General features: G+C 38.0%; 4 protein-coding genes and 1 pseudogene across 12 annotated transcripts; 3 read left to right on the top strand and 2 right to left on the bottom strand.

Annotated features, from left to right (window-relative positions):
* Window positions 1-415: 415 nt before the first annotated feature.
* LOC109058976 (zona pellucida sperm-binding protein 3-like) lies at window positions 416-2,430 on the bottom strand. The gene is made up of 8 exons (XM_042777933.1): window positions 1,806-2,430; window positions 1,603-1,721; window positions 1,422-1,525; window positions 1,164-1,341; window positions 975-1,092; window positions 789-874; window positions 619-710; window positions 416-535 (listed from the first exon to the last, which is right to left on the bottom strand). The coding sequence occupies exons 1-8, from the start codon at window positions 2,385-2,387 to the stop codon at window positions 456-458; spliced, it is 1,359 nt and encodes a 452-aa protein (XP_042633867.1). The 5' UTR covers window positions 2,388-2,430; the 3' UTR covers window positions 416-455.
* Window positions 2,431-3,342: 912 nt separating this feature from the next.
* si:dkey-51e6.1 (uncharacterized protein LOC558617 homolog) lies at window positions 3,343-5,287 on the bottom strand. The gene is made up of 3 exons (XM_019076277.2): window positions 5,078-5,287; window positions 4,557-4,681; window positions 3,343-4,181 (listed from the first exon to the last, which is right to left on the bottom strand). The coding sequence occupies exons 1-3, from the start codon at window positions 5,217-5,219 to the stop codon at window positions 4,101-4,103; spliced, it is 348 nt and encodes a 115-aa protein (XP_018931822.1). The 5' UTR covers window positions 5,220-5,287; the 3' UTR covers window positions 3,343-4,100.
* Window positions 5,288-7,309: 2,022 nt separating this feature from the next.
* Window positions 7,310-15,466, top strand: LOC109058858 (P-selectin-like). 9 transcript variants are annotated; one of them, XM_042777920.1, is made up of 26 exons: window positions 7,312-7,446; window positions 7,538-7,595; window positions 7,688-8,074; window positions 8,658-8,768; window positions 8,861-9,052; window positions 9,151-9,342; window positions 9,469-9,660; window positions 9,754-9,945; window positions 10,071-10,262; window positions 10,361-10,552; window positions 10,679-10,870; window positions 10,964-11,155; window positions 11,281-11,472; window positions 11,567-11,758; window positions 11,884-12,075; window positions 12,174-12,365; window positions 12,491-12,682; window positions 12,777-12,968; window positions 13,094-13,285; window positions 13,380-13,571; window positions 13,696-13,887; window positions 14,009-14,185; window positions 14,300-14,485; window positions 14,584-14,706; window positions 14,805-14,826; window positions 14,949-15,466. In XM_042777920.1, exons 1-26 carry the CDS (start codon window positions 7,444-7,446, stop codon window positions 15,007-15,009), a joined length of 4,392 nt encoding a protein of 1,463 aa, XP_042633854.1. In that variant the 5' UTR covers window positions 7,312-7,443; the 3' UTR covers window positions 15,010-15,466. The 9 variants fall into 9 exon arrangements, with proteins under 9 accessions (XP_042633862.1, XP_042633858.1, XP_042633860.1 ...); XM_042777924.1 differs by lacking the exons at window positions 10,679-10,870; window positions 10,964-11,155 and having other exon boundaries at window positions 7,311-7,446; XM_042777926.1 differs by lacking the exons at window positions 13,094-13,285; window positions 13,380-13,571 and having other exon boundaries at window positions 7,311-7,446.
* Window positions 15,467-16,429: 963 nt separating this feature from the next.
* LOC109054977 lies at window positions 16,430-17,313 on the top strand (annotated as a pseudogene).
* A 323-nt stretch (window positions 17,314-17,636) lies between these two features.
* On the top strand, window positions 17,637-18,689 carry LOC122134306 (E-selectin-like). The gene is made up of 4 exons (XM_042777936.1): window positions 17,637-17,824; window positions 17,923-18,045; window positions 18,144-18,165; window positions 18,288-18,689. Exons 1-4 carry the CDS (start codon window positions 17,641-17,643, stop codon window positions 18,346-18,348), a joined length of 390 nt encoding a protein of 129 aa, XP_042633870.1. The 5' UTR covers window positions 17,637-17,640; the 3' UTR covers window positions 18,349-18,689.
* Window positions 18,690-19,729: the final 1,040 nt, after the last annotated feature.

The raw sequence follows: 19,729 nt of genomic DNA, 5'->3' as shown, positions 1-19,729 counted from the left end.
TTCGCTGTTACTCACTGGTCGAATGACCTCGGTAACGTTACCCAACTCCATTCGGACAAACGAATCACTCAAGAAACAACTGAAAACTTCTCTTCCATGAGCATGACTGCCTGCTTTTTAAAAAAAAAAAAAACACACTTATTCTATGCTCTTATTTTTCCTTCCGGTCCTTGCTTTTGTTTTAAACGATTACTGAAAACTAAGACACTTCATGTTTATTGCCATAGTGATGAATTGTTTTCCCGCAACTAAGTTGCTTTGCATAGAATAAATGCAGGTGCAATGTATAAGTTAAAGGAATTTTATTTACGTGGCCTACGTCAACAGAAGCTAATGAACCATAGAAACTAGTTTTTCATCATTAAAACCCAGAACGATTTTATAGTTCTGACCCACAAAGACCATCCAAACACAATTTATTAGTACTTAAAGCTTTATTTAAAAAAGACAAAAAGTTAAATCACATTTTTGGCTTGAAGTTGGTTCTCCCTGACCTGGAGAGGGCCAACTTGGGCTCTTGCTTCCCACTGGAAACCTGTGGTGATAAGTGGCAGAAATGGTCAAAGCCAGGGTAAACCTTCAGATTTGGGGCTCAGTCACATGCAAAATATAGGCTACCTGGAACTTCAGTTAAAACACTATCAGTCCTCAATCCACAGCTGGTGTCACAGCAGCCACATACCTCATCACTTCCATCAGAAGACACCCATCTTAAAAAAAAAAAAAAAAAAAAAATAAAAAAAAATGGATGTATTTTATACAGAGAGACATCATCCACCCAGACTCACCCATTTGCTTTAAAAGAACAAGCCTTATGATCTTCGTTAACCTGCACCGAAGCTGCATTTGCTTTTAGAAAACAGGTGATGTAAATCTGCAAAGACAGGCCACTTACTACATGCAACAAAAGACTATGTACTTGAACCAAAAAAAAAAAAAAAAAAAAAAAAAAAAAAAAAAAAAAAGCCACATACAGCACCACTGCTTTCTTCTTGGAACCTAAATGCCTCCAACTGAAACTGGAGTTTGTCATCTTGCACCCTGGGCAGAAATTTGGAGATGGAGCCTGTATACTTTGCATCAGTGAGGCATCTGAAACACCAAGAGGTTTCATGAGGATCCTGATTCCCACACTTATGAAAGCACAATGTAAATGTTCTTACCCATGATTTTCAATAAAAGAATACTTTGGAGCAGATTTCACATCAGGGCCTTTAGTGGCAACACAGTTGTCCACAAATATACGAAGGGGAACATGCTTGTACTGCTTCACAGATGCCTGAATATTTAAGACCTCTCCCAGAAAGAAAATGGTCGAAGGCCTTTCAAACATCCAGTCATCTAAAGATAACACATAGCCCAAGCACAATAAGTGAAATGCAGAACCGATGAAAATACATCCATATAAAGAGAGAACAAACCAGTCATGATCTTCAGGGAGAAAACCAGAACATCTTCTGCAACCTGGGTAGACGCATATGGGATCCAAGCTGGCTGCACTTCGTTACTGCTCACATTGTGCCTCCTGTAAAGAAATATTAGTGTCCAAAAGACTTGAATTGTAAAGTCACAGTAGTAATGCAAGTAAAGAACACAACTGACCTGGGGTAGTGGCATTTAATACCAACTGTAGCACCACTGGACCTTACAATTGGAGTGCTTTGTAGTGCCGCTGGTCTATAATCAAGGGTAAAGATATAGACAAGCTCGTTCTCAGTCACCTGCAAGAATAAATTTAGAAGCTGCTGAATATGCAAGATTTGGCAAGGAGCAAATTCACATGGTTAAAAAGACAGAAGACAGACCATAAGCTGACTATCACACTCCTGAAGTGGAGAGTCAAATATCAGGACTCTGGAAGTTGCATCCACATTCCCTACACCACAGCCCCCTAGAGATAAAAGAGAGGGCTCAAGCAGCTGGCCATTACCAAAGAAGTCCTGCTTCACTTCCACATGCACCCCGTTTTCCCAACACTGGACTGCTACACTGTCGTAAGGTCTTGGCTGCTGCAACTCAAAGTTAATATCTGGCTGTACTGGCTCCTCTTGGACCTTTGGGAACTTCCAGGCCAGCTCCCTGACTGGGCCCAGCAGTTCTTGTTTGGACTGAATACTTGAAGGTGCCAGATTTGAAGTAAGCGGGGCCAGCTGGGGCTTCTGAGGTTGAACTCCATTAGAACCTTGGATTGGATCCCATTGCTCCCCAAGCTGAGAATCAACACTTTGAGGTTCTTGAATCAGCATCCGGGGCTGAAACACCCTGGGCTGAAACACCCGGGGTTGAAACATCCTGGGCTGAAACACTCGAGCCATTGACCTGGCACTGTACACATGATCAAATGCAACCAGCACTAAAAGCCCAAGCACACATTGCATAAGCCCCATTATTACAGCCACCAAATTACCACACAGCCACACTGCAATAAGTTGTTGTAGCAATATTTTATAGTGTCATGAATACTCTCCCCGCCCACCTCCAAACAAGCTTAATTGCTATGTGGACCATCCTAATCACAGAATCCTCAGCTGCACTGAAGTTCACTCATCAAGCTCTGCAAAAAAACAAAAGTAATTTTTTTTTTTTTTTAAAAACAATGGAAACATTTTAGTGTTTCTGTTTTAAGATATACAGTATTTGACCTAAGTTTTATGTTGGGATAGAGATATTATGAATATTTCTTACATCGCTAGTATCTGATATGCTCTTGTCTCCACCACAAAAAGTTATTTTGAATGGCTGCACATCTTTAACGTCCTCATAATCATATTAAATTGTGATGAAGACTGATTGACTACAGTATACACTTAGATGAATAAAAAAACTCCAGTGGTTCCTGTAAGTGAGTGCATTTCCTACACTCATCAAAGTAATTACCAAAATACTATCTGGAGAACATACGCTGGCTGCCAATATTGTGTTTGACTATATGCCACACCTCTCTATTTCAAAGTGAAACTATCAGTTTTTTTGTCATCCTTGACGGTAAGTGCAAATGCATGTGCCAAACACATGCTAAGGGAAACAAACCTATTAACAGAAGGCTATGGTGGTGATAACATCTACAGGAACTACCAAATACATCACCATTATGTTCAAATAGACTCTAAACGTATCACTGGAAGACAGGAATTTCACAGGGAAATTAAAACGCAATAAATAACAGCACTTTGCGTTGTTCAGCCTTACTACAGTTTTTTTTTTTCTAAATAAAAATAAAACTTACCTTGAATTAAAATGAATTACTACTAAAGCTGTGGCATTGACACTGTAAAATGATATCAAACCTTCTTTTCCTTTTTGAGAAGGCCTCTGCTAAAAATCAAAACACTTGACACTGGCACCTTTCAGGATAATTTTATTTGAACAATGAATACACTATTTAGTGTAAAAATAGTCTTTTTTGCTGTGTAAGCACTCTCATTTAACCTTTTAATGGAAATAGACAATGAGGGTCATATTCAGGGTCTCACGGTAGGCTAGAGGAAACTGGTAAAGGTTTTAACTTGAGAAACAGGATGGAAAAATCACTTATGTTTAAACCACAAGCCATCTGTAAAATAAGATCCATATTAAGGGTCCTATTTAAATTACATATGCACTATAATTATATAAATGCAAGACTTTACACAATAAGCCTTTGCAATTTAATTGTAATAGTGAAAACATAGTGACTGGTTCAGTTAAATGTTTTCTTACCAAATATGGATCCATAAAAATTTGTATGCTTGGATCTCAATGCCAAATTTCTCAATGAAGTCCAGTAACAAGTTAACTATACATTCCATGAATCATACAGACACTCTTTTATCTGTTCCTGATCTCTACACAGACACATTCCGTGATGGAGACAGGAGACTGGAATTGTTTATCACTCTGCAAAACACACGCAGAGTTCCTGTGCAGGTTAGACCTTACTATCAAGGTCAGCGATCTAACCTCAACTTTGACACTGCTGACAGATCAGTGAACATTTATTTACCATATCATCAGCCTAAATTTTTATCCAAATGAAAATAAGGGATAGCTGAAGTGTTATCAAATTGTGTACTTTCACAAAATATTCATGTCCATTAATTTAAAAAGATCCATTTAGTCTTTTATTCCATAATGATTTCGTAGTCTTTGAAGACAGATTTGAGCTTTTCCACTGTGACAGCATGGTCAGCCTTCCCATATCCCTGGAAGAAGAAAAGATAAGTCTCTTTACAAGCAAACTTTGACTCAAAACACCAAAAACATGCCTAACATTTACTAACTAACAAATATTCATGCTCAAAATAGTGCACTTATTTTAATGCTCCGGGGTTTGTTCCCTTTACATAGTGAGTCTATTTTAAACATATTAAAGGGCCTCCTTATAATTAAGAGCTGTGATCTGATCTCTTATGTAATTTACTTGATATAAAGAAAGTTAACTATCTGTATAGTAGGCCCACTTCTACCTTTTGTGCCTCTATGAAACAGTATTTGTTGCAGGTGTTCATGTAACTCCTGCTAAAACCTTATTTTATGTCACAATATAAAGTGCTTGTAATAATGGTTAAGTGTGTTACCGTAGACTCTCCAAACACTCGAAGTTTCTTTTCTGTGTTGTTGTGCTCAATCTTGCCGCCACCAAGACACCTACACTCCAGTCCCAAGGCCTCCATAGCAGGATTCACTTTTTCAAATATGTGATCTGAATAACAGAGATGTAGTGAGAAAGATAAATAGGAAAATGAACCATTCCATAAATAATACCCGTTTATTTTGAGTTTAATCCTTGTGAGCCTGTCAAGATTTTGTATTAACTAACTAAACATATTAATACAGCTAGTACTAAATCTTCTAAATCTCAATCAAGCCACAAAATCAATGCAATGATACCTGTCAATCATTTTTACCAACGTTTTTATGTCGACACGTTACTTTCCTACAAGATATGTATTCCTCAATGCCCATAAACAGTGAGGAACAGTATGGACGTTACCAGTTGATTTATAAATACTGCTGAGCTGAGGTTAAGGATAAAGTTAACTCTTGGCTTGCAGAGACAGACAGTCACGTTCTTGCACTTGCAAGCGTGCACACTTACTGTGGTACTCCGCAGTTTTAGTTCCCCTCACGACTACTTTTTCTTCCGTTCCACCTTTAACTTTTATGTTCACTAATATGTATTTAAACTTTCCCTCTGGATCAATGTCGACGTCGGGGACTTTGCTCAGAGCGTCTGCCATATTCGCTGTGGCAGCTGCAGACAACAGTATGCGATATCAGTATCAACAGACGCTACAAACCGGAAATACGTAATAAAAATAACACGAAGAAAATATAAAAACGGAAATTGGTAGGAACTTATAGTAAAGATAATGTTTTTGGATAAAGGGGCAGAAACTATCAATTGGAGTAAATTAATTAGTACAAAATAAAAATTCAGATATTATTTTATTATTATATTCAGATATTATTTTATTATTATTAGCTGGTTCTTCATACAGTTTATGTCAAACTTGAAAAAAACTAGCATTATTGTCAATGTGACATTGTGCCCCTTATCTCCCTCTTAGCAAGCCTTCCTTTTTACAAACCTACGGACTTTCCCTTTCAGACCACACCAGCATAGCTATTCTACTGTAACGAATAATCAGAATAATCATTGCTGTGCTTCTTGTTTTAGCAATTTTTTCCATGTTGTTCATCTAGAATAATAAAAATAAATAAATAAAAAATCCCAAATTTTCACCAAGATAGGCCTATAAAATAATTGTTTGTTTTGTGTGCCTTCTTTGTGTTGTATGAAAGTTATTTAATCTTTGATTTGATCAATTATTGCTACTTTTGCCAATGCATTTATGTATAGATTTTATCGTTTAACCCTTGTCACAGACCTTCAATCATAAACTGAAAATGAAATTTTAAATCTATCACAGGCCTAATATCATCATAAAAATGATTGTCCTTCAGTTGTGACATCATTTTTATCAGATCCATTTTCCCCAAATAAAAAAAAAAACATCAAGGTAAATATGTCGTATAGAATAATAGATTTTTTTATTGTGCACTTTTTCTGAAAACATAGAAAGTCAGCCTTTTTTTCAAACATTCTTCAAATGTTATTTCCATCATCATCATCATTTCCACAGATCCAATTTTAATTCATTTATTCTGCTTCAAGCTCAGTCTAATATGCACAAGATAACTATAGCATTCTAATTAAATTGATTCACTCTGATCATTTAGGTGAATAATAATAATAATAATAATAATAAACAAAAGAATAGAAACAAATCATCCTTCACTGGAGATGTTTATAACGGATTTGTTTATGAATGGATATGTTTGTATGAGCTTTAATATTATATGATTTTAGATAAGTTAGCAATCGCAAATTACACACATTTATTATTATTCTTTTCTCTTCTTTATTCACTAATTTTCCGGTGCCCTCATGGCAGCTATTTCCATAACACGGAAGCTGGTACAGCTCTGTGCAAACACATTGAACAGAGTGGCATCCAACAAGGGTCAAGGTCATACAGAAATCAAGCTGCAAAAACTCAAACTTCAAAACGAGAAACCTCTGGGGATCTTAAGTACAACAACAGCTTTAAAGCAAAGGAAATTTGAAATAGGCCAGATAGTTTAATTATTGAATACATTTGTCTCATATACAATGCTTCCTTTTGATTTTTACTTTTAAATATAATTGTGAATATTTTTATGGGTGTTCCTTGTAATACTTTTTAATAAGTTATTATTATTATTACTCTTGTATAATATCAGTTTGTAGAATTGATTCATTGTCTTAAAATTGGAAGGTGTATTTTCTTGACATTTACTACAAAGATTAGAAAACGTCACCATTAATTGTATTTCCTAGTAACTGGAAATATACAGTAATAATAACTGGCAACAATTCCTAGTGATTCCCCTCTTGGCACATATTGTATCCCCTTTTCCTTTGTAAACAAAGCTGAAGATATTTAAATGTGAGTGTTTCTGCCATTAGATCTCCCTTGGTGATTACTTTTTCGCACCAAAAAGTGAAAGTTGTAATTGTAATTATACACAATAATTTTATATAATAATTTCATGAAATTCTTATGTCTATTTCTGAATATGCTTTGAAAATAAGCAGTCATCCTGCTATGGCCGTATCAGCACCAAAAGCTCTACAATATTTCCTGAGAGGTCACTTCCTTGCAAACTAATGCCTTGAGAGTGTAAAAAAAAAAATGAAAGTGTTTCCTCCTTGATTAGTGTTAGAGAGGGGTATTTCCAGAGACTAGAATTCCATTGCTTTTACTGGCTGATGTCACAAGTGGATCCAGGAAGGGAAGTCCTAAACCATAGCTGAGCTCCTATATAAATGCCCCAAAAGAGTGATTATCGACCAGTTTCTCAAATCAGAATCAGAGGCGACCATTAACAGGACAATTTCATATCTGTACATCATTGATAATGGTACGTAAAGTATTTAAAATATGCATTTCTATAATTTTAGTATCAATAAATACTATGTTCATCCAATTGATATAATTCTTTAATTTTGCAGGGTATTTTCAACAAAGTACCATTGCAATTTTTTGTTTCCCTTGTTCTTATTTCTTCAGGTAAGAGAGCAAACCATACTAGTATAAACTATAAACTATACTGCAACCTGTAAACATAGTTCACTCAAAGTTTCAATGGTTTAATTCTGCAGTGTTAAACATATGGAGAGGCACTGAAGGCTGGTCATACCATTCCTCAACATTCACTATGAGCTGGGAATCTGCCAGACACTGGTGCAGGCAGCATTACACAGACATGGTAGCCATCCAGAACAAAGATGAGATTTATCACCTCAACAGCATACTTCCGAAAGTCAAAGGATATTACTGGATTGGCATTCGTAAAATTAATGGCATTTGGACCTGGGTGGGAACTAATAAGACGCTTACCAAGGAAGCTGAGAACTGGGCAGATAAGGAGCCCAATAATGGAAGGAATAATGAAGACTGTGTGGAAATATACATCAAAAGAGGGAAAGATGAAGGCAAATGGAATGATGAATCCTGCTTAAAGAAGAAGACTGCACTGTGCTACACGGGTAGGTTGTCTTTATGTGGCCAGGGACCCCTGTACAGGGGAGAAAAACTTTCCAAGGACCACCTCATAATTATAACAGTAATTAAGCATATGCTTACTACAATTTGTATTTTCAGAAACCATAGTAATTTCTAGATTCCATTTTTTTTTCTGTTTTGATTTTTCTGTGTTAATGGTTAAATTAAACAATCAAAAAGCATGACTGACATTATATGATTTCATTAATTTAAATCACAAAAACATACAATTTAACAACAGTTTATTAACTTTTATTTAATAACTTATTATTTAACTATTACTTACATTTGTGCCAAACAAAGTGGTGCATAACAGAGCTTTACTGTTAATATTCTGCTACTTTTGATTTATTTATTCAAGGTTTGCCAAGTTCCGTGACATTCTGCATTACAGTCAATTCCATTTTTATGACCACATTTTCCCCATTGGGGAAATCATACAGCCCTAACATTATTTTGCAGACCCCCTGGCTATGGTTAGCTGACCCCACTTTGACAGCCCCTGTTTGTAAGGTGAATGAAAAATTAATTCATCAATGAGTAATTATCCATTTTTTTCTTTTTCAGCATCCTGCAAAGACGACTCTTGTGTCAGTAGCCAGGGAGAGTGTGTCGAAACCATAAACAGCCATAAATGCTCCTGCTTTGTGGGTTTCTATGGAGACCGATGTGAACATGGTGGGCAATATTTCTCTAGATATGGTTAATATATCGATGTTGACAATGAAAGATGTGAAATGTAACCATTTTACCTGTTTTCTGATTTTCAGTTGTAAAGTGCAAATCAGAGGACATCACTCCACCAGATCATGCTAGCATCCAGTGCTCTCATCCTCATGAAGACTTCTCATATGACTCTCAGTGTGAATATTTCTGTGAGGAGGGTTATGAACTAAAGGGTTCCAGTACAACAAGATGCACTTCTAGCACAGAGTGGTCAAGCAACCCACCAACCTGCGAACGTGAGTTGAATTTACGCCAAAAAATACTTACAGATGCTGTTCAAATCTGCTTAAATTATTCATGCTTTCCTTTGACATGTCTGTGAATCTTTTTGCAGCTGTTCAATGTCCAGAGCTGACCAAACCACAGGAAGGCATAATGCACTGCCAACATCCCATGGGCACCTTCAGCTACCAATCCACCTGTGAGTTTTTATGTGTAGAAGGATACACACTGCAAGACTCCAGCTCCTCTACACTGTTCTGTGGGGCAACGGGACGCTGGAATGATACACAACCCACTTGTGAAAGTAAGAGGAGTTAGGATTTTTTTAAGGAAAAAACTTTTGAAAGTAGTTCAGCAACAGTTCTGCTCTTTACTCTTTAACATCTCTGCTCTTGGAGCTTTATGATTATCCTCCTTTTCTGATTTTCAGTTATAAAATGCAAATCAGAGGACATCACTCCACCAGATCATGCTAGCATCCAGTGCTCTAGTCCTCAGGAAGACTTCTCATATGACTCTCAGTGTGAATATTTCTGTGAAGAAGGTTATGAACTAAAGGGTTCCAATACAACAAGATGCACTTCTAGCACAGAGTGGTCAAGCAAACCACCAACCTGTCAACGTGAGTTGAATTTACATTGTGAAGTGAAAATGACACATTTGACCAGATGCGTTTTTAAAACACTTTGACATTTTATTTTTCATTTTTTTGCAGTTGTTCAATGTCCAGAGCTGACCAAACTACAGGAAGGCATAATGCACTGCCAACATCCCATGGGCATCTTCAGCTATCAATCCACCTGTGAGTTTATGTGTGCAGAAGGATACACACTGCAAGACTCCAGCTCCTCTACACTGTTCTGTGGGGCAACGGGACGCTGGAATAATTCACAACCTACTTGTGAAAGTAAGACGGGTCTGAATTTACTTAGAAAAACTTCAATTTCAATAGTTCAGCAGCAGTTCTGCTCTTTACTCTTTATCATCTCTGCTTTTGGAGTTTTATGATTGTCCCCCTTTTCTGATTTTCAGTTATAAAATGCAAATCAGAGGACATCACTCCACCAGATCATGCTAGCGTCCAGTGCTCTCATCCTCATGAAGACTTCTCATATGACTCTCAGTGTGAATATTTCTGTGAAGAAGGTTATGAACTAAAGGGTTCCAGTACAACAAGATGCACTTCTAGCACAGAGTGGTCAAGCAAACCACCAACCTGTGAACGTGAGTTGAATTTATGCCGAGAAATACTTACAGATGCTGTTCAAATCTGCTTAAATTATTCATGCTTTCCTTTGACATGTCTGTGAATCTTTTTGCAGCTGTTCAATGTCCAGAGCTGACCAAACCACAGGAAGGCATAATGCACTGCCAACATCCCATGGGCTTCTTCAGCTACCAATCCACCTGTGAGTTTATGTGTAAAGAAGGACACACGCTGCGAGACTCCAGCTCCTCTACACTGTTCTGTGGGGCAACAGGACGCTGGAATGATACACAACCCACTTGTGAAAGTAAGAGGAGTTAGGATTTTTTTAAGGAAAAAACTTTTGAAAGTAGTTCAGCAACAGTTCTGCTCTTTACTCTTTAACATCTCTGCTCTTGGAGTTTTATGATTATCCCCCTTTTCTGATTTTCAGTTATAAAATGCAAATCAAAGGACATCACTCCACCAGATCATGCTAGCGTCCAGTGCTCTCATCCTCATGAAGACTTCTCATATGACTCTCAGTGTGAATATTTCTGTGAAGAAGGTTATGAACTAAAGGGTTCCAATACAACAAGATGCACTTCTAGCACAGAGTGGTCAAGCAAACCACCAACCTGTGAACGTGAGTTTATGCTGAGAAATATTTACAAATGCTGTTCAAATCTGCTTAAATTATTCATGCTTTCCTTTGACATGTCTGTGAATCTTTTTGCAGTTGTTCAATGTCCAGAGCTGACCAAACCACAGGAAGGCATAATGCACTGCCAGCATCCCATGGGCATCTTCAGCTACCAATCCACCTGTGAGTTTTTATGTGCAGAAGGATACACACTGCAAGACTCCAGCTCCTCTACACTGTTCTGTGGGGCAACGGGACGCTGGAATAATTCACAACCCACTTGTGAAAGTAAGACGGATCTGAATTTACTTAAAAAAACTTCTATTTCAATAGTTCAGCAGCAGTTCTGCTCTTTACTCTTTATCATCTCTGCTCTTGGAGTTTAATGATTATCCCCCTTTTCTGATTTTCAGTTATAAAATGCAAATCAGAGGACATCACCCCACCAGATCATGCTAGCGTCCAGTGCTCTCATCCTCATGAAGACTTCTCATATGACTCTCAGTGTGAATATTTCTGTAAAGAAGGTTATGAACTAAAGGGTTCCAATACAACAAGATGCACTTCTAGCACAGAGTGGTCAAGCAAACCACCAACCTGTGAACGTGAGTTGAATTTACATTGTGAAATGAACATGACACATTTGACCAAATGCGTTTTTAAAACACTTTGACATTTTATTTTTCATTTTTTTTGCAGTTGTTCAATGTCCAGAGCTGACCAAACCACAGGAAGGCATAATGCACTGCCAACATCCCATGGGCATCTTCAGCTACCAATCCACCTGTGAGTTTTTATGTGCAGAAGGATACACACTGCAAGACTCCAGCTCCTCTACACTGTTCTGTGGGGCAACGGGACGCTGGAATAATTCACAACCCACTTGTGAAAGTAAGACGGGTCTGACTTTACTTAGAAAAACTTCAATTTCAATAGTTCAGCAGCAGTTCTGTTCATGGCTCTTTAACATCTCTGCTCTTGAAGTTTTATGATTATCCTCCTTTTCTGATTTTCAGTTATAAAATGCAAATCAGAGGACATCACTCCACCAGATCATGCTAGCGTCCAGTGCTCTCATCCTCATGAAGACTTCTCATATGACTCTCAGTGTGAATATTTCTGTGAGGAGGGTTATGAACTAAAGGGTTCCAATACAACAAAATGCACTTCTAGCACAGAGTGGTCAAGCAAACCACCAACCTGTGAACGTGAGTTAAATTTACGCTGTGAAATATTTACAGATGCTGTTCAAATCTGCTTAAATTATTCATGCTTTCCTTTGACATGTCTGTGAATCTTTTTGCAGTTGTTCAATGTCCAGAGATGACCAAACCACAGGAAGGCATAATGCACTGCCAACATCCCATGGGCATCTTCAGCTACCAATCCACCTGTGAGTTTTTATGTGTAGAAGGACACACGCCGCGAGAGTCCAGCTCTTCAACACTGTTTTGTGGGGCAACGGGACGCTGGAATAATTCACAACCCACTTGTGAAAGTAAGACGGGTCTGAATTTACTTAAAAAAACTTCTATTTCAATAGTTCAGCAGCAGTTCTGCTCTTTACTCTTTATCATCTCTGCTTTTGGAGTTTTATGATTATCCCCCTTTTCTGATTTTCAGTTATAAAATGCAAATCAGAGGACATCACCCCACCAGATCATGCTAGCGTCCAGTGCTCTCATCCTCATGAAGACTTCTCATATGACTCTCAGTGTGAATATTTCTGTGAAGAAGGTTATGAACTAAAGGGTTCCAGTACAACAAAATGCACTTCTAGCACAGAGTGGTCAAGCAAACCACCAACCTGTGAACGTGAGTTGAATTTACATTGTGAAATGAAAATGACACATTTGACCAGATGCGTTTTTAAAACACTTTGACATTTTATTTTTCATTTTTTTTGCAGTTGTTCAATGTCCAGAGCTGACCAAACCACAGGAAGGCATAATGCACTGCCAACATCCCATGGGCACCTTCAGCTACCAATCCACCTGTGAGTTTTTATGTGCAGAAGGATACACACTGCAAGACTCCAGCTCCTCTACACTGTTCTGTGGGGCAACGGGACGCTGGAATAATTCACAACCCACTTGTGAAAGTAAGACGGGTCTGAATTTACTTAGAAAAACGTATATTTCAATAGTTCAGCAGCAGTTCTGTTCATGGCTCTTTAACATCTCTGCTCTTGGAGTTTTATGATTATCCCCCTTTTCTGATTTTCAGTTATAAAATGCAAATCAGAGGACATCACCCCACCAGATCATGCTAGCGTCCAATGCTCTAGTCCTCATGAAGACTTCTCATATGACTCTCAGTGTGAATATTTCTGTGAAGAAGGTTATGAACTAAAGGGTTCCAGTACAACAAAATGCACTTCTAGCACAGAGTGGTCAAGCAAACCACCAACCTGTGAACGTGAGTTGAATTTACATTGTAAAATGAACATGACACATTTGACCAGATGCTTTTTTAAAACACTTTGACAATTTTTTTTTTTTTTTTTTTGCAGTTGTTCAATGTCCAGAGCTGACCAAACCACAGGAAGGCATAATGCACTGCCAACATCCCATTGGCATCTTCAGCTACCAATCCACCTGTGAGTTTATGTGTAAAAAAGGACACACGCTGCGAGACTCCAGCTCCTCTACACTGTTCTGTGGGACAACGGGACGCTGGAATGATACACAACCCACTTGTGAAAGTAAGAATAGTTAGGATTTTCTAAGGAAAAACTTTTGAAAGTAGTTCAGCAACAGTTCTGCTCTTTACTCTTTATCATCTCTGCTCTTGGAGTTTTATGATTATCCCCCTTTTCTGATTTTCAGTTATAAAATGCAAATCAGAGGACATCACTCCACCAGATCATGCTAGCATCCAGTGCTCTCATCCTCATGAAGACTTCTCATATGACTCTCAGTGTGAATATTTCTGTGAAGAAGGTTATGAACTAAAGGGTTCCAGTACAACAAGATGCACTTCTAGCACAGAGTGGTCAAGCAACCCACCAACCTGCGAACGTGAGTAGCATTTATATTGTGCTAACAAAAAAATATCTGATGTATATTTTACAATCACTCCTTGGAAAAACTCTTATGAAAACTGTCTGATCTGTTCATAAATTTCCCCCTTTCCTCCCAGTTATTCACTGCCCAGCCCTTGACAGTCCTGCCAATGGAGAGCTGAGCTGCACTTCCAGCTTTAATTATGGGAGCAAATGCAGCTTCAGCTGTGTTGAAGGATTCCTCCTCCAGGGAGCTTCAGAGATCAGCTGTACAAAAACAGCAAAGTGGAGTCAGGAGCCACCTCTCTGTGAAGGTAATCAACAAACTTTTGCCACATTTATGGATTTACAGGTTAATTTAATGTGAGTTTTGTATTTAAAAAATTAAGTATGCCTAAGTTCGCCTTTGTTTTTTTTCTACTCTGTAGCAATGGTCTGCCCACAACTTCCTGAGCCAATCAACGGGCATATGAACTGCTCATCTGAAGAGCCCACCTTTGGCACCGTCTGCATCTTCAGCTGTCATAAAGGCCACCAACTTGATGACCACAGTAATGAGATCGTGATGTGCAACTACAATGGGAGCTGGTCAGGGGAAGTGGCAGTGTGTCAAGGTAAACAGCTGATATAGGGATTGTGGGATGCAGATACAGTATGTCATTTTGTTGAGAAAAACATTCTACAGCTCATTTCCTTTTATTTGTATTTTCAGCTTATCCTGATCCCTCTGCATCACTCTTTGAAGTGACGGAAGTGACTCTTGGGGTTGCAGGCGCCATCGGCAGCTCCAGTCTGGGCTTAGTCCTCTGGATACTGAAGAGACTGAGGAGAAAAGGTGAGCCAAATGGTCTACTGATTTTGTTCTTCCAAAAAATTCTTGAATAATATATTGAAAATAAATTAAAATGCTAAATTATGTTGTTTTGTTTTCAGCTAACAATTTTGATCTAAACAGGTAAGATATGTCTTATTTTGCAGTTATGTTTTTCTTACTGTCATTATTTATAGCTTTAGGTTTATATATACAAGACAAGACTATATCCTGTTTAACTCTGCTTTTGTCTTTTTCATTTTTAGTACTTCGGATACTGAGGATCCACCACAGTTTTATAAGAACAGTGTTGACAGTCTCATATAGACCAAAATAGCTTCAAATTACTACAGCATATACAGTGAGCATATATTCCTCATGCACACAGACAGGCCAGTGTGTGTGTAATGATAGCGATGTAACTTATTCCAATGAACAATTAACTGAAAAACTGAATTAAACTTTAATTTTCACAGTACTCACGACTGCCTCACTGGACATAAAAAAATGTATGTCATCACAAATTATTTGAGACACTTGGATATTTTTAAACTCTGAGGGGCATTATCAGTTACTAGGCAACAGTAACTGAATGCAATTTCTACTTCCCAACGGAAGCTTTAATTATTTACTTGACTGAACATATTGTTCTGTACTGTTTAAATGTCCTATTTTCTATGTCATTAATATACACGTTTTTGTGCTATTTATTGTTCCAAAACCGTATTGGTCCTACTAAACTATTTAACATGTAAACCAATAAAGTGTGACATTTATGACATCATGACTTGGTGTTTGAATGCATTTTCCACTTTCAGATGAGCATCTAAAACTTTAAAAAAAATCATATATTTTTCAAAATCAGCATAAATGAACATTTAGTGTGATTGGTCATTCCATCTGTAGAATCATCGGCAGTAAATCTGAACCTTAACACCTAAATAAAAGCTAGAAGTGAAGTCACTGTTCTCTTTCTTTATCTTTCCTCACTTGTAAATGCATAAAGCTATTAGCATTTTTATTGCAATGAAAGGTTTTGTTTAAATAACCCAGCCCAGGTCATTTTCACCTGGATGTACAGTATCCTGTGACGGTCCACCCTTGAAGCTGCATATAATCAGGGAGTTAGCTTTTTCAGAAACACCTTTCAGAGGTTAAAACTTCTTTTGAATAATTATTGCCATAAATTACCCACATTTTATTATTTTTAAAATTTATGTTGAGTGTGGTCTGATGTTGTTCGATTATCAAAATCATCGAATCATTATATGCATCTCAGCACCATTCTCTTTGTGCAAGAGGTGATTTTATGAAATAATAAAAGAAAATTAATCGTTAACCAGTAATTTCCAAACAGTGGCATTCTTGGCCAGGAGGTTGTTACATAATGTTTATTCTTTCAAGCCTGTGAAGAAACGTGCTTTGACTGAATGCTAATGACTGATATAAATGGTGGGAAACCCCACTTTACTAACAGTTTTCACTTTTCAGAGCAAAAGAAAAGGTATTTATCTGTTCTGTTTTATTTTCAGTTTTGTTTCCAGTTAGTAATTTTAGTGCTTAAACTTTTACTGAATTCAGCTGCTAAGGCAATGTTTCTCATTTTTGTTTAGTTTTAGTTTTTCACCTATTTACCTAAAAAACTTTTGAAAGTAGTTCAGCAACAGTTCTCCTTTTTACTCTTTATCATCTCTGCATGCTCTTGGAGTTTTATGATTATCCCCCTTTTCTGATTTTTAGTTATAAAATGCAAACCAGAGGACATCACCCCACCAGATCATGCTATGTCCAATGCTCTAATCCTCATGAAGACTTCTCATATGACTCTCAGTGTGAATATTTCTGTGAAGAAGGTTATTAACTAAAGGGTTCCAATACAACAAGATGCACTTCTAGCACAGAGTGGTCAAGCAAACCACCAACCTGTGAACGTGAGTTGAATTTACATTGTGAAATGAACATGACACATTTGACTAGATGCGTTTTTAAAACACTTTTTTTATTATTATTATTATTATTATTATTTTTTTGCAGTTGTTCAATGTCCAGAGCTGACCAAACCACAGGAAGGCATAATGCACTGCCAACATCCCATGGGCTTCTTCAGCTACCAATCCACCTGTGAGTTTATGTGTAAAGAAGGACACACGCTGCGAGACTCCAGCTCCTCTACACTGTTCTGTGGGGCAACAGGACGCTGGAATGATACACAACCCACTTGTGAAAGTAAGAATAGTTAGGATTTTCTAAGGAAAAAAACTTTTGAAAGTAGTTCAGCAACAGTTCTGCTCTTTACTCTTTATCATCTCTGCTCTTGGAGTTTGATAATTATCCCCCTTTTCTGATTTTCAGTTATAAAATGCAAATCAGAGGACATCACTCCACCAGATCATGCTAGCGTCCAGTGCTCTCATCCTCATGAAGACTTCTCATATGACTCTCAGTGTGAATATTTATGTGAAGAAGGTTATGAACTAAAGGGTTCTAGTAAGATAAGATGCACTTCTAGCACAGAGTGGTCAAGCAAACCACCAACCTGTGAATGTGAGTAGCATTTATATTGTCCATCAAAAAAACATCTGATGTATATTTTACTATTGCTCCTTGGAAAACTCTTAAGAAAACCGTCTGATCTGTTCATGAATTTCCCCCTTTCCTCCCAGTTATTCACTGCCCAGCCCTTGACAGTCCTGTCAATGGAGAGCTGAGCTGCACTTCCAGCTTTAATTATGGGAGCAAATGCAACTTCAGCTGTGTTGAATGATTCCTCCTCCAGGGAGCTTCAGAGATCAGCTGTACAAAAACAGCAAAGTGGAGTCAGGAGTCACCTCTCTGTGAAGGTAATCAACAAACTTTTGCCACATTTATGAATTTAAAGGGTTAATTTAATGTGAGTTTTGTAGTTCAAAAATTAAGTATGCCTAAGTTCGCCTTTGTTTTTTTTTCTACTCTGTAGCAATGGTCTGCCCACAACTTCCTGAGCCAATCAACGGGCATATGAACTGCTCATCTGAAGAGCCCACCTTTGGCACCGTCTGCATCTTCAGCTGTCATAAAGGCCACCAACTTGATGACCACAGTAATGAGATCGTGATGTGCAACTACAATGGGAGCTGGTCAGGGGAAGTGGCAGTGTGTCAAGGTAAACAGCTGATATAGGGATTGTGGGATGCATATACAGTATGTCATTTTGTTGAGAAAAACATTCTACAGCTCATTTCCTTTTATTTGTATTTTCAGCTTATCCTGATCCCTCTGCATCACTCTTTGAAGTGACGGAAGGGACTCTTGAGGTTGCAGGCGCCATCGGCGGCTCCAGTCTGGGCTTAGTCCTCTGGATACTGAAGAGACTGAGGAGAAAAGGTGAGCCAAACAGTCTGCTGAGTTTGTTCTTGCATAAAATTCTTGACTAATATATTGAAAATGAATTAAAATGCTAAATTATATTGTTTGGTTTACAGCTAACAATTTTGATCTAAACAGGTAAGATATGTCTTATTTTGCAGTTATGTTTTTCTTACTGTCATTATTTATAGCTTTAGGTTTATATATACAAGACAAGACTATATCCTGTTTAACTCTGCTTTTGTCTATTTCATTTTTAGTACTTCGGATACTGAGGATCCACCACAGTTTTATACGAACAGTGTTGACAGTCTCATATAGACCAAAATAGCATCAAATACAGCATATACGGTGGGAATATATTCCTCATGCACATAGACAGGCCAGTGTGTGTGTGTAATGATAGCAATGTAACTTATTCCAGTGAACAATTCATTGAAAAACTGAATTAAACTTTAATTTTCACAGGACTCACGACTGCCTCGCTGGATATAAAAATGTATGTCATCACAAAAGATTCACTTGGATATTTTTAAACTCTGAGGGGCATTATCAATTACTAGGCAACAGTAACTGAATGCAATTTCTACTTCCCAACGGAAGCTTTAATTATTTACTTGACTGAACATATTGTTCTGTACTGTTTAAATGTCCTATTGTTATGTTATTAACATACTTTTTTTTTGGTATTATTCATTGTTCCAAAACTGTATTGGTCCTGTCAAGTCAAGTCTGCTTTATTGTCAATTCTTCCACAAGTACAGTACATACATACAGAGAATTGAAATTGCATTACTCTCAGACCCTTGGTGCATACAGATAACACTAACAGTAGAGCCTAAAAATCCAGATAGATACAGATTAAATATAAAATACAAATAAGCATGTAAAAAAAATAATAATAACAAAAATAAAGTTAAATAAAGCAGCGCAAGGCACATGGCAGATAGAGTGCAAACCGGTGAAGTGAACAAACAGTGCAGATAAAAAGACTGTCAAGTCAAGTCTGCTTAATTGACAATTCTTCCACATATAAAAAAGAAAGATAAGTAAAGCAGCAAACCAGTAAAGTAAACAGTGCAGATATAATGATTGTAGTGCAAAACAGTTTATTCAGTCTGATTAAGGTGTCAAAAATCTCAGAGATCAGTTCTTTATTTAAACTGACAGAAGAGGTGGTTGAATGAGGTCAGTTAACTGCTGAATGAGGTAGTGAACAGACCAATGCTGCACAAAGTGTCTGGTGCAGGTCACAGTGTGTTAGTGGGAGCTGGGGCGGGGGTAGGGACTGAGGTTCAGAGTTCAGTGGTGCATGGGGAAAAAGAGGGGAGGGGGGGCAACATCCTGTTGGAGTTCAGCTTCCTGACAGCCTGATGAATAAAGCTGTCCTTCAGTCTGCTGGTCCTGGCCTGGAGACTCCGCAGTCTCCTCCCTGATGGCAGCAGACTGAAGAAGCTGTGTAACGGGTGGGTGGGATCACCTGCGATGCAGAGGGCTTTACGGGTGAGACGGGTTCCATAAGTGTTCTGGAGGGAGGGGAGGGAGACACAGACGATCTTCTCAGCTGCTCTCACTATGCATTGAAGGGTCTTCCAGAAGGACGCGTTGCAGGCACCATACTACACAGTGATGCAGCTCGTCAGAATGCTCTCGATGGTGCCTCTGTAGAAGGTGCACATGATGGGGACCGGGGCTCTGGCTC

The sequence above is a fragment of the Cyprinus carpio genome, chromosome A20, assembly GCF_018340385.1.
Source record: "Cyprinus carpio isolate SPL01 chromosome A20, ASM1834038v1, whole genome shotgun sequence".
Taxonomy (NCBI): domain Eukaryota; kingdom Metazoa; phylum Chordata; class Actinopteri; order Cypriniformes; family Cyprinidae; genus Cyprinus; species Cyprinus carpio.
The sequence above is the reverse complement of the archived record's forward strand: the minus strand, read 5'-3'. Positions and strand labels throughout refer to the sequence as shown.